This window comes from Netta rufina (assembly GCF_964035555.1).
Source record: "Netta rufina genome assembly, chromosome: 9".
NCBI lineage: Eukaryota > Metazoa > Chordata > Aves > Anseriformes > Anatidae > Netta > Netta rufina.
The window spans coordinates 24,529,709-24,542,424 of NC_140132.1; the positions used below are offsets into that span (position 1 = coordinate 24,529,709).

Genomic DNA, 12,716 nt, shown 5'->3' on the forward strand with positions numbered 1-12,716 from the left:
GTACAGGCTTCTCCTGGCTCAGTGAATGGGGGAGAGCAACAGGAGCAGGCAGCTCAAGGAAAAAGAGCAGGTGGAGGGAACAAACCTTCCCTTTCCCAGCACCAGTGCATGATAAAACAAACCACAGCCTCAGTTTTGACAACCAAGAGTGCTTTTGCAAGTATTTTTAAGGAATCAGTGTGAGGGATACACACCTGCTACTACATCCCTGGCAAAAATCTCATATCGAGCCCCATCCGACCAGCATCCAGGGAGCTAGAGTGGGGTATGACTACTTGGTAGTTTAAAACAAAGCCTCTGTGTAAGTATTTTTAGGATCAAAGACTAAGCCAGCATCAGTTCTGCAGACAACATCCATCAAAATAGCAGCAGAAGGAAGAAGGTTCTTAGGGTACGAGCCAGGAACGAAAGCACCAAGCACCACATCCTGATTGCCCCTTTGCTGCTGGTGCTACTTTGTTTGTGTAAGCGCCTTTAAAGACATCAAACAAGGAAAGAGCATTTTTAAAGCATCATTAAAACGTGCTCCTATACAAAAGCAGCTTCAGCAGCTGTCGTTACCTCTGGCCTTTGAAACAGTCTGAGCTCCTTTATGGCCTTCAGCAGACACCACAGTGGCAGTGGTGGGGTGACAGGAGCCAGCCACACCTTGGGGTGCTGCTGGGGGAGCCACATCCCTGCATTGCCCCCAGGCAGTTGTGCTCACCTTGTGCTGCAGTCACTGGCAAAAGAAACTTCTTTTTTGGCAGATGGGATTGGGGGGGATGTGGGATGTGGGGCAGGGAGGTGGGTGGCTCAGTGCTGGGGCTGAGGATGCACCCATGGGTGCCCACGCTCCTTCGGGCTGGGTGCAGCACCCAGAGGTGATGGTGCCTCCGGTGGCACTGGGGTGATTTCAGCCCACCTCCAGCTGTGGGAGCTGCCTGCTCATGGACAGGGATCAGGACCTGCTCAGGGCAAAGACCCAGCACCACAGACAGCCCTGGCCCCACTGGTGCTCAGGGGGTGTTCTCAGCACCCTCTGGTCAAAGCAAGTGAAGGATTTTTGCCTTGGAAGGCAGAACAACGCGCACCGCAGCGGGGGGGACACCAGGAGCCACCCAGAAGTGCCACACCCCTGCAGGAAACCCCAAAACCCTAAATGACAGAATCAGCCCGGCCAGAGGAGCGCTGCCATCGCTCTGCTCAGCGAGAGAGGCTGCACCTGCATCCTGCTGCGGGGAAGCAGGCAGCGTGAGCACGCCGGGAAGCTCATGGAGCTCTTCGGCAGCGAGCAGCCCGCTGCAGCACTCTTGGTACCGAGCAGGGAACAAGCACAGAAAACCCAAGCTGCACGGAAAACCCAAGCTGCTTGTCAAGCGGCTCTGCGCAGCACAGGGCTCTGCTTTGCCCACCCGCACCTCTCTTTCTGTGCTGCCAACACCTCCCCTGATCCTCCGCCACCAGTCCCCTCCTTGCGGCGGGCTCCCCGCAGCGCGGCTCCCCCCCCAGCCGCAGTGCGAGCTGCGCTCCCGCCTGGCTGCACCGCATCCCACAGCATCCCACAGCATCCCACAGCACCCCACAGCACCCCACAGCATCCCACAGCACCCCACAGCACCCCACAGCACCCCACAGCATCCCGTACCGCTGCATCCCACCGTACCGCATCCCATTACATCCCCCCGCATCCCACCGCACCGCATCCCCCTGCATCCCATCCCACCCCATCCCACTGCACCGCACCGCATCCCTCTGCATCCCCCCGCATCCCCCGGCCCCGCACAGCCCCGCAGCAGCTCGCCGGGCCCGCGGGTGGCCGCAGGGGGGCTCCCTCGGGGTTCGCCAGCCGATGCCACCCGGAGCCGGGCCGCCGGGGGGGGCGCGTTGACCCGCGGCCCCCGCCCCGGCTCCGGGCCCGGCGGGGCGGGGCGGTGCGGAGAGGTGCGGAGCGGGGCGGAGAGGTGCGGAGCGGAGCGGTGCGGAGCGGGGCGGCCGGGATTTAAGAGCGGAGGGCGCCGGGGAGAGGAGCGGAGAGGAGCGGAGGTGAGGGCGGCGCGGTGCGCACGGGGTCCCCGGGCTCTGGGGAGAAGAGGAAGGGGAATGAAAAAGGGAAAAGGAAGGAGAAGGGGAAGGGGAAAAGGGAAGGGGAAGGGACCCCCCCGGAAGGCTGGAGGTGTCCCCGCACCGGGAGCGGTGACCTTGGCGGAGCGGAGCGCGCAGGATGAGCGCCGGGATGCGCGCAGGGCAGCGGGCAGCTGAAGGGCGGCTGCCGGCCCCCGGACTTGTTGCAGGGAGCGATTTTGCAGCTGCTGCTGCTGCAGCCAGCTTGGGGAAAACGAGTCAGGGGGTCCCAGAGGAGGAGGTTGGAGGGGTCTGGAGGTGGAGGTGCTGCCGAGCTGCGGTGCAGCGCTCGTTGCGCGCCGCTTTCCACCCCGTGGCTCTCCAGGAGCTGCTGCGCGCTGCCGGCCCCCCCGGTGGGATGCAGCGGTGCCAGAGGGCAGGAGGGTGCCAGGCGTTACGAGCCCCTGCTTTGCTTCATCAGCACGGCCGGCACTCTGTGGGCTGTGTATTTACAGGTGCTTGAGGGATTTGGGTGTTTCGTTCTTTGGCGCTTGGGTATTGTGAGCGTGGCCGTGCTACGAGAGAGGCTCTGCGAGTCCCTGGAGTGAGTCCTGCACAGAGCTCAGGTGCTGCTTGGTGGGCAGCAACAGGGTGAAAGGGTGCCTGCAGAATACGTGCGTGGTCACCCAGTGCCAGGAGCGTGGCCAGGACACACAACCACACACAACCCGGTGAACGGCACCCCGAGACGTGGGTGCTGTAGCCATGCTGTAGGAAAAGCCATCCATGGCCCCGTGGTGCGTTCTGCCGGGCCCGCTTGTACCGAGCTTTCCCACGTGTGTGGGTAGCAGTCGTGCTCCCTGAGCCCCGCCACGCTCCAGGCGTGGAGCTGAGTGCGGGAGCGTTCCCCAAACAGGCACCCGGCAGGAGAAGCCCCGCTCGCTTCTCCGCTCAGGCGTGGGTACCCGGCACGTGCCTTCGAGTCAGATCTCAAGGAGACCTCCTCCTCTCTGCTCACCTGGGCCATCTGGTTAAATGTGATTCAACCCAGCTTTTGGGGACAGTCAGCACAGCGGCGTGTTGCAATGTTGAAGAGCCTTATTGTGCCCTGCTGCCTGACCGAGCAGGAGCACTGCTTGTCCCCTCCGCTCCAAAAATCCACGGTGGTCTTGCTGTGTCCCACATTTAAGGGCTTTTCTGCTGTATCAGTAGTTAGCTGCCTTCAAACCCGTCTCCTCCTTGGGATGAAGTGGCCTGCCAAGGGAGTTGTTCCTTATCAGATCTGTGGGATTAAATAGGTTTCTGAAAAATGCAGATCTCCCTTTTCATTTCATATCTGTCTCAGTGTCTCACTTCGTTTTTCTTTTCACCTTCCAGGCTGATAACCAGTGTGGTGCAACACTGCTTCCTTTCCCTCCTTAGTGCTCAAGGGATATGCGCTTGCACAAGAGTTCGGTGCCTGTTTTCCCCTAGTCCCTGCCATGAGCATGACAGTGTTCACCTGCTCGTATTACCTATAGCACAAGAGCAGCTATTATTTCCAGCTGCTTCTGGAATGACTCAGAGAACCAAAGAAGTCCAAATAAAATAAGAAATGTAAATGAAAGTAAAAGTTTGCAGAACCCAAAGCATCTTGGCTGTTCTGCGAAGCACACAATGTGTGTTCACTGCCTTCTGAGCTCCCAAGCCTTTTAAGCTCCCTTGGAGGATCTAGCCAATGGCCCAGATGTTAAAAATCTTGTGGGAGCTTCGGTCTGCCCTCTAGAGCAAGGCCAAAACCCCTATAAGATACCTCATACACAAGTTAGTTCTTTAGAGCTCTACATTTTGAAGTATTTGCAATTTAGACCCGGTGCTGGCCTTTTGTCACAGATTTTGGGGGCTCGTTGGGAATCAGCTCTGTTCAAAACCATGTTAATAAACTGTGTTAATGTGAATAAACTTACACAGAAAACTCAGAGAGGAGTTGTGCCGAGGTTTCAGCTTGCCGATGTGTTTCTCTCCCAGCAGTGCCCATCGCCAGAGACCAGCTCGGCTCCGAGGTGCGGGTCCTGGCACCACGGGAGGACGAGAGCCCGGAGCATGCTCAGCCCAGAGAAAGCTGGAAAGGAAGGGGCTTGTAAATCGTAAGTACGAGCTAGCTGTGCAGGAGGGCATCTGCAGGAGCTTCAGAGGGGGGAAGAACAGAAAATTGAGTCTTTGAGAACTTAACCTGGCCTGGAGACAGCTATTGGCAGGAGCCAGGATGGAGCTGTCCCGAGTCTGCTTTTGTCGCAGAGAGGGGCTGCATCTTCCTCATCCCTGCCCAACTGCAGAGATCACCCTGCAAAGCTGCATTTTGGAAATTCCCTAGGTGTACTGCCACCGGGTACAGAGAGATGCTGGTGGGAATCCACAGCTTCCAGCTGCAGGTGTGTCTGTGCACCGGTAGGCACGGCCACGGCTGGGTGCCAAGTGGCTACTGCTTCGCTGCCTTGTTGGAAGCTGCCAAAGGTAAAACGAAGCCTTCTCTGCCAAGGGATGGATGGTGGATTCCTAGGTCTTGTGCACGTTGCAGGTGCTGAAGCAGAAACGGGGCTGAAAGCGCCATTGCCACTGTTTCCACTCCCGCAGTATTTTCCCATTCCTGGAAGATGATTTTTTTCCAAGAAAGGCCCGAGGTGCCGTTGGAGCACGTCCACCAGCATGCACACAGCTGAGTCACGGGCAGTAGGAAAGCATCTCCTGGCCTCAGCTTCATTCATTCTGCCTGAGTGGTGGCCAGAAAGGGACCTGCGTGGGGTCTGCCAGCGCCGCTCCTGCAGCACAGCAGCCGGCAGCAGCGCGTGGCCAAGCGTGCGCCGAGGTGCTGATGCAGGAGGACGAGTGCTGAGGAAGAGATCCCAGAAATAGCCTCAAAGCTGCTGTGTTTTCTCTCCAGAACTTGAGGAGGGGAGGGTATTGATTAAGGTCTATACGTAAAGGTGCTGTTAATGGCGCATAACTGTGCATAACGGGAGCCGTGCAGGGGTTAGTGCTGTTCCTTTCACTGACATTCTCCACCTGGCATTACCTCCCTGGGAAAAACAAGCTTTAGGGTGCATTTAAACACCCACGTGTAAGTACTCCAGGGTTCGGCTTGCCCACAGGGAGCAGGCAACTTTCCAGGCCAGGCTGCATACAGGGAACCAGAGCAGCACAGATGCAATAGGGACGCACAGACGAGACGGTGTCCCCAGGCAATGCTGGCATTTGGCTTTTCCACGCACTTTTAGCTGCTGCCTCATCTAAATTTCCTCCCGACTTCTTCCTGATTACTGGTCCACTGGACCTGTGTTTCATTCATTATGCACTGCGTGGTGCTCGCCGGATAAAACACATCAAAGCAGATGCACGTCAGACTGGGACTGCGCATCCCTTTCTCCTTCTACTTGCCTTTTCAGGAATGTCAGCCCACATAAAATCAATGGGGTCATCCCAGAGCCATGTCAGCATGAGGGGGGCCTTGGAAAAGCCAGGAGGGGCTGTCTGAGTACCAGCAGGGCAAGAAAGAACTGCCACAGTGGGCTTACAGATGGCACCAGTTACAGACAAATAATTTGCAGGCTGGATATTGATTTCAGTTTCCATGGGGCATGGCTACCCGTACTTCTAATAGCAGAAATTAGACAACGTACCTAATTATTGCAGTTTGCCTTGTCGGATTTGCCCCCTGAAGCATGCATGCTGTGGGTGTCCTGCACACGAGGCCAAATATAAGCCTCGGGGCCCATGGCAGGATTTTTCTGAAGCTTCATCACGGATGCAGTCCCTCAGGAGTCTGCAAAACTGACCACGTCTTGCTCCTGTGCTGTCACAGCAATTATTTAGCGTAAATCAATGTTCAGCCAGCTAAATATTTGCAATATTTGGGATCGATTTTTTGTTTGGTCAGTTTTCCTTCCTACTTAGTTCATAACACTTGGCTGTGTTTCACAGTGATGGTGGGGCTACCCACAGCTCCAGCCTTTTGCTTTCCCCAACTCCAAAGCTGTCTGGAGCAGACTATATGTTGGAAACCCTTTTTCTCTGTGTGTGTAGCCAGCCAGACTCTCCCGGTGAGGGTGAAGGCATTTGTCAAGCATTCTTTGGAAACCAGTCTGTCCCAGTTCCCCCGCAAGAATGTTTGTTTCCTTCCACAGGAATTTCCCAGTGTGTGCACCTGGGCAGGTGCCCTTCGGCCACCAGTTGGGGACTGGTGTGAACGGAGGGCCCAAAACGTTGTCACCCAAAGCAGAAAAGCTACAGCAAAATCCTTATTGCTGGCATCTTTAGGTCATACCCCCAAACACCACCTGTAGCACTGTGAACTACAGCTGGAGTTGTTTTTTTTTTCCTTTTATTTTTTTCTTTGTTGAGATTAGGCATGCTTCTAAAGGAAACCTGGAATTTTTTGGGGGGTGATGATTTATCTTTCCGAGCACTCTAATCAGAGACATGTGTCAACAAGCAAGAAAATCAGGTTGCCGCTTAAGCCAATAAAAGCTGCTTTACAGGTTTCTCTTCTTGCTTTTTTCCTTGGAGGTGAAATTGCTGAAAATAACTGGATTCTTGCTCAATGGCTCAGGAGCCGAATTCTATTCATTTCATCCAGAGCTGGCTGTAACAGCCCTGTGCCCTCTAAACAGGAAGGCATTTCCACAGCACAACTGGATGCTTAAATTCAAATTTGTAGACAAATGATTGCTAATTTGGAGTTGCCTAACAGGGAGTTATCTCCTCCCGTTACGTTATGGCGTAGAGCAAACTGAGAGACAAGTAGCACAGCACCCCGGCCGCTTGGAACTCCAGCTGACTGCAGCGTTGATGTGAGAAAATCCACTAACGCTTAAAAAATGTAAGCAGAAGCCCTCTTAATGCAGAATTTTTAGCCTCAGAAGTTTGCCTAGCCACTCCTGGTGAGCCGGGAGGTGCGGCCCCGAGCTGATGCGGAGGGAATAGGGTCAGGAAAGGCAGCTGTAACACAGGGTTCCTGTATCTCATTGCCTAAGCAGCTGCTTAAGGAGGACTTTTTTTCCTTCCCATCTATGTTTTCCTTCTATAAATTATGCATGGAGAACTGCATTGTCCCGAGACACCCCTGGTGCTTGCTGCTGCGGGGCGCTGGAAGAGCCCGACCTCGGGCTGGGTGTTGTTGCTGGGGTTCGGTGACAGAGCCGGGCTGAAACGCTGTCCCCGGGCTGGAGAAACCATAAAGATGCCCCCGGAATAACTCAGGAAGCCTGCTCCTTATTTACTTCGTCCCTCTTCACGTATCCCTCCAAAAGGGCAGCGTCTAGCAAGCGACAGCACCACGCCTGCAGCCTGGGCTGCTCTGGGGTTGGCACGATGAGCCTGGGGACTTTTTGGTGTTATCCTGGGCTTTTCCTTCTGCCGGTGAAGGCAGAAAGCTGCTCGAGCCCCTCTTCTCTGCCCCCAAGCTCCCTGCAGCCCCCCGCTAACCTGGCGGGGCAAAGCAGGCACGGCAGGTACTCCTCCTTGGCCAGGCTCCCCAGCTATTTACCCAAGCAAGGAATGAGTTTGAGCAGCACGGGTATAACCCCAGCGCAAACACCGCGATCCTAGATAGCACAAGAGGGCTCTTATCGGTCTGCTCCCGGTTCTATAGGCAAGGGCTTAACCTCTTCATTGAAAAACGCTGCTCTTTTCGCAGGCGGTATAAATAGAGACACTTTTGGCTCCCGGTGAGTCACAGTTTGCCAGCTGTGTCATTTTTATTACAGGCTTTGCAATATTTACAAGGCTTTAAGGCCTCTCCCGAGTTCTGCCTTAAAACCATTTATCTGCAGGGAATCGTCTTCCATTCAGGCCAGGCCAGAAGCCCGTGGCAGACCTTTCTCCCCAGCCTGCGCCCTCGCAGCTGAGGCTTTTCACAGCACAGATATTTGTGGGAGTTAAAAAGGAAGGGCCGTGCCCTCCTGAAGGATTGCGGGATCTCAGTCAGGGAGATGTAGTCTGGGAGAAAAGGGGAAGAAGGAAGGGAAAGGAAGGAAAGGGGCTGCTTTGGGAGAAGGAGGGGAAAAAGATGGGTTAGGGCTGGAGGACACCGAAGAAGAGGGGCGGGTGGAAAGTAAAGGCTGGACAGGGCAAGGGCAGAAACTTCTCCGCGTGGAAATCTGCTAAGGCAAACCAGCCTCCCCCCTCTCCGGGCACAGCGTTTGCTGCGTTCCTGCACTTGTTGCCAGCAGAGAGGTCGTGCTCGTGGGGGTGTCGAGAGCTGAGGAGCAAGCAGGGAGCAGATGGAGGAGGGCTGGATAGGAAGCCAAGGGGGGAGAGAAACGCTGGGAGAGAAGCCAGCGGATGGGTGAAGGAGGCAGCCAAGGCAGGAAGCTCCCCAGTCGGCACCGTTGGGAAGGCAAGTGGGGAGCCAGAGCAACCCGAAAGGCTGCCAGCTCAGGTGAGCCTGTGCTTGCTGCCCTCCCAGAGAAAGGGGGCAAAAATCTGTCGTACAGCCTCTCTGCGAGGTGAGCTGAGCGCCAGGACGAAGCTGAGCTGTCAAGGTGCTGCACGCAGCAGTGCATCCGCTGGGGCAGGTGGTGCCCAGAGGGAACCAGAGGGAAGCTGCTGCAAAACAAACGTGGTTTGGGGGTTTTTGTAATTCGTCTTCCCTTTGGTAAACACCCACATAGTGCCTTACTGCGGAGAGAATACACCAGACAGCCCCTACCAGCAGCAAATGGCTGAACACCGTAATTTATTTGGCCTATGCCAGTGGTCCATCATTACTGCAATCACAGGCAGCAAATTTCTCGGTGTTAGCTTAGTATTTATGGCCCTGAGGGACAGAAACCTCCCATTGCCTCAAGCTCTCTAAGAGTGGAAGGCAAAACCCATTTCCTAGTTAATACTTGCTCAGCCGTTCTCCTTTGTGTGTGGAGATGGGAACAACGAAAGCATAAAGCTGTTAACTGAGAGGAAATTCCTTCCTAGATGTGTAAATTCCACTAAACACTCTTCTAATCTGTAATGTATCTTACTGCCTTGGAAAGAGCTGAAAAAACTTCTTATGCTCTTTGAGATCACTTTTTCCCCTCCTTCCTAGCTTGTCTTCACCCGCAACAACTGCAGAGCACTACCAAACGGTTATCAGAAGTAAGCAGATTTTACAGAGCTGCCCTTTTCATTTCATCCTTCGTCCGGAGCGTGAGAGTGCCATCCACAGGGATGCAAGCTGGCCCAAAGCCTTCCCTTTTTAAATGCATATTGCCCTGACTTCCACGTGAACCCTGCGCCTTTACAAGCTAATGGGGTTTTAATTCTTACGTAGAATGAATAGCCAAACATACTCCTAAGTGGAATGCCAGAAGCCAGAGCCCAACTGATACAACTTTAATAACTGCAGGCAGCAGTTCCAGAGCTAAAGGTTGGTTGCCTCCAGAGCAGTAGAAGCTGTCGGTGGTACCGATGCCTTGTTTCCTTTCAAACTTTATTTTATGTAACAATTACACATGGAATTGGACTTGAAATATGGCCACACCACCAGTTTTTATTTCCAGGTCCTTGTTTCCACTGCGGGTGCAATCTAGACTTCCCTGTCGTTACAGGTCATCTTCTCAGGGTCACTGGAAGCTGAAGATGGATATTAAGCACGTGAAGGACTATATCTACTGGCTGTACTACCAGTACCTGCTGATCACCTGCAGCTACGTGCTGGAGCCCTGGGAGCAGTCCATGTTCCACACCATCACCGTGACTGTTTTCGCTATGGTGGTGTACACTGCCTACGTCTTCGTCCCCATCCACGTCCGCCTGGCTTTTGAGTTCTTCTCCCAGATATTCGGAGGCCAGCCCGACAGCACGGTGAACATCGTGAACTGAACTTGTCTGAGTAGTGATTAGCAGCGTGTGAAATGCAATGGCTTCTATGATTCTGTGTATTTATTCTGAAGAAGTTTTGCAGTTGTGAAAATCCTACTCAATCTTACACAATATGGCTTGCTTGATTACCATAGCTGACAACCAGAATAATGCACTGACTGCTGGCTGCACGGTCCCAGCTGAATTAAACACAGGCCTGCTTTTGTTGTGCGATACTGGAACACGTCATCTGGAATGCAACACTTACCTAGTATTAAACCAGCTCATTCTAAGCAAAATATTCATGTACGATGAGGAGTCCCCTGCTTTCAAGACCATCTTCTAGTCTCTAACATCTCCAGGACTTTCTCTGTTGTAACAGAAGGCAGGCAGGCAGGACTGCATGTTTTTTACCTGTATGGCTTTATACACCTCCAGCACCCCAACTGACTTGTGCTGGCATCCAGGGAGCAGCAAAGGCTGCTTGTGATGGCTGTGAGGAAGAGCATTGTGCTGCTTTTACAGAAAGAAGTTCTGCCAACAGAGTGCTGGGGCAAAATAAGTTGTGCTGAGAGGATGTAAGATGAGTAAAACAGAGCGTGGTCTGAGTGCTAATATCTGGTTTTTGACTTCTGGTTTTTAATGGGTGGGAGAGGAAATTAGAAGAGAGTAACTTGAATCCAACTTTTTGTGTGCAGGTTGCTGCATCTGTTTAGATTGTCTAAGATAGTAAAAAGAAAAACAGGTTATAGGTAATCTTGCAGTTTACTGAAAAGGACAGAAAGAAACGGAATTGTGTCTGTGTCACTGCACTCCTGCCACCTTCGAGAAAATCCGAGACATCTTTTCTTTCTGCTCCCATTCACTAAGGCAAGCAAAGTGCATGCTGCACCAGGGGAAGATGATCCAGTAAATAGAGTGGAAGTAACATTTTAACAACTGCAGGGAAGTCTGAGTGCTTAAAGACATCCCCTTTATAAAGAAGAAATGAGGTTTATTTTAATTGCCTGTGGGAAGTTTCTCAAACAATGGAAGGTTTGTTGCTTTTTCACTCTACATCCAAATCAAATACCAATGCCAAATCACATGAATTACACAGTGCATGTATCTAACAGCTGATGCTGCTGTTATTAAAATGAGAGGTGTAAAATGTAAATAGCTTTCAAATGATGTTTGCACACTTACAGGATTAAAATATATATATATTTTTCAAGCTGCAGTGCTTAAAAGAACGATGCCTTCCTACATTTGTTTGGAAACGAAGACATGTTTTGAAGGTTGAACAGATCTGAACATGTGTATGCAGTTTTTTCCGAAAACAATAAAATTTTATTCTTTGGAAACAATACTTCAGTGCATGACTTTTATCTCTTGTTTTCTCTTTACTCGTAGGCACCGTGATGCAAATCCAGGTTGGTATTATGGCAAACAGATCATTTTGTTGCAGGTGTTTTGGGGTGAGGTTTCAGAGCTCCTTAAATATATCTGTGTGTGGACTGCAATGGTCACCCTCATTAGTGCTCCAGCCTGAGGCAAAGAAGTTGCTGAGTACCTCAGCCTTCTCTGTGTCTGTTGTTACCAGTTCCCCCTTCTCATCCATCAGAGGGGGTACAGTCTCCTTGGCCTTTCTTTTCTGAGCGATGTACGTCTAGAATTCCTTCTTGTTGTGTTTTGTATCCCTTGCCAAGCTCAGTTCCAGGGGATCTCATCCCCCAGGTCTTTAAATAGCTGGAAGTTCGCTCTTCAGAAGTTCAAGGTCCTGACTGTGCTCTTTGCCAGGCCCATATTCCTCGAGATCACAAATTCATCCTGGGCGTGGTAACTGCAGCCCAGACGGCCTCCACTGCCTCCTTCTTCTATTTTTCTCATTTCCCAGAAAGGTTGTTTGTTCCCAACGGCATCAAACCCAACTGGCCTGCTTTCAGCAGTACAAGGAAAAACACTTTCTTATAGGTATGCAAAGGTTGGGTCTCATATCTTAAGGAGCACACACCCCGATGTAATGTTGCAGTTTAAACACTTAAAGCAAACAGAACAAGCAAACAGGCAAGAAGGGGGAATTTCCACTGACCTCTCATGGTGGGAGTCCTGTAAAGCACTTCTCTTCCTTATTATTCCTGTTATCTGTGTTTAGCTTTGCAGGAGGTACTGGGAAGAAAGAGGAAAGCAGCAGCTGCTTCTCTTTGGGATGACTTAACTGAAAACACTTCTTTTGTGTGTGTTTTTCAACTTGTTTACTAGATTTCAAAGGAGTTTTTGGGCAGGAGGTAGTCAAGGATGTAGAGAGATGGCTGAAAATAACCTCTCCTTGCTGAAAAGCCTGTTGAGATTTTTCCAACCCTTTTCACTCCTTTCTACTAGAAAAAAAAAAAAAATATATATATATATATATATATACACACCTACTTATTATCCGAAATTAGTGGGTTCCAGAAGGAGATTCCCAAAGCATTTTTGGCCACAGCAGAGCACAGAACCATTTTTTCCCCAACTGAAAGAGAGAAGAAGGCAGGACACTGCTGTCCACAGCTTGAGACCACACCACACCTTAGGAAATGCTGCTCCAGTTTTGAAATCGTTTTCCCCACAGGTGAAGCCGTTCATACATGATGAAAAGTGTTTTTCATCAGATTGCATCTGAGCATTAGCATGGAAGCACCTCTTGCTGTAAGAGCAAGAAGCCATGGCAGGAGGGTGCACATTTCAGAGCTCTGCCAGTAACACCAGCACACAGCTCGGTACGTGTGGCACACGGGCAACTACTGTGCTGTGAAGAGTGACGGGCTCCATAGAAAACACCTTGGCAGGACACTCATTTCTCCTGCTTCATTATTTCTCCACACTAATTGTAGTTAATT

At 51.9% G+C, this 12,716-nt stretch overlaps 1 protein-coding gene across 2 annotated transcripts; it reads left to right on the top strand.

Annotated features, from left to right (window-relative positions):
* The first annotated feature begins 1,951 nt into the window (after positions 1 to 1,951).
* SPTSSB (serine palmitoyltransferase small subunit B) lies at positions 1,952 to 11,097 on the top strand. Of its 2 annotated transcripts, none has more exons than XM_084292005.1 (3): positions 1,952 to 2,025; positions 4,051 to 4,169; positions 9,606 to 11,097. In XM_084292005.1, the coding sequence occupies exons 2-3, from the start codon at positions 4,126 to 4,128 to the stop codon at positions 9,877 to 9,879; spliced, it is 318 nt and encodes a 105-aa protein (XP_084148131.1). In that variant the 5' UTR covers positions 1,952 to 2,025; positions 4,051 to 4,125; the 3' UTR covers positions 9,880 to 11,097. The 2 variants fall into 2 exon arrangements, with proteins under 2 accessions (XP_084148131.1, XP_084148132.1); XM_084292006.1 differs by having other exon boundaries at positions 1,981 to 2,025; positions 4,054 to 4,169.
* The last annotated feature ends 1,619 nt before the right edge of the window (positions 11,098 to 12,716 follow it).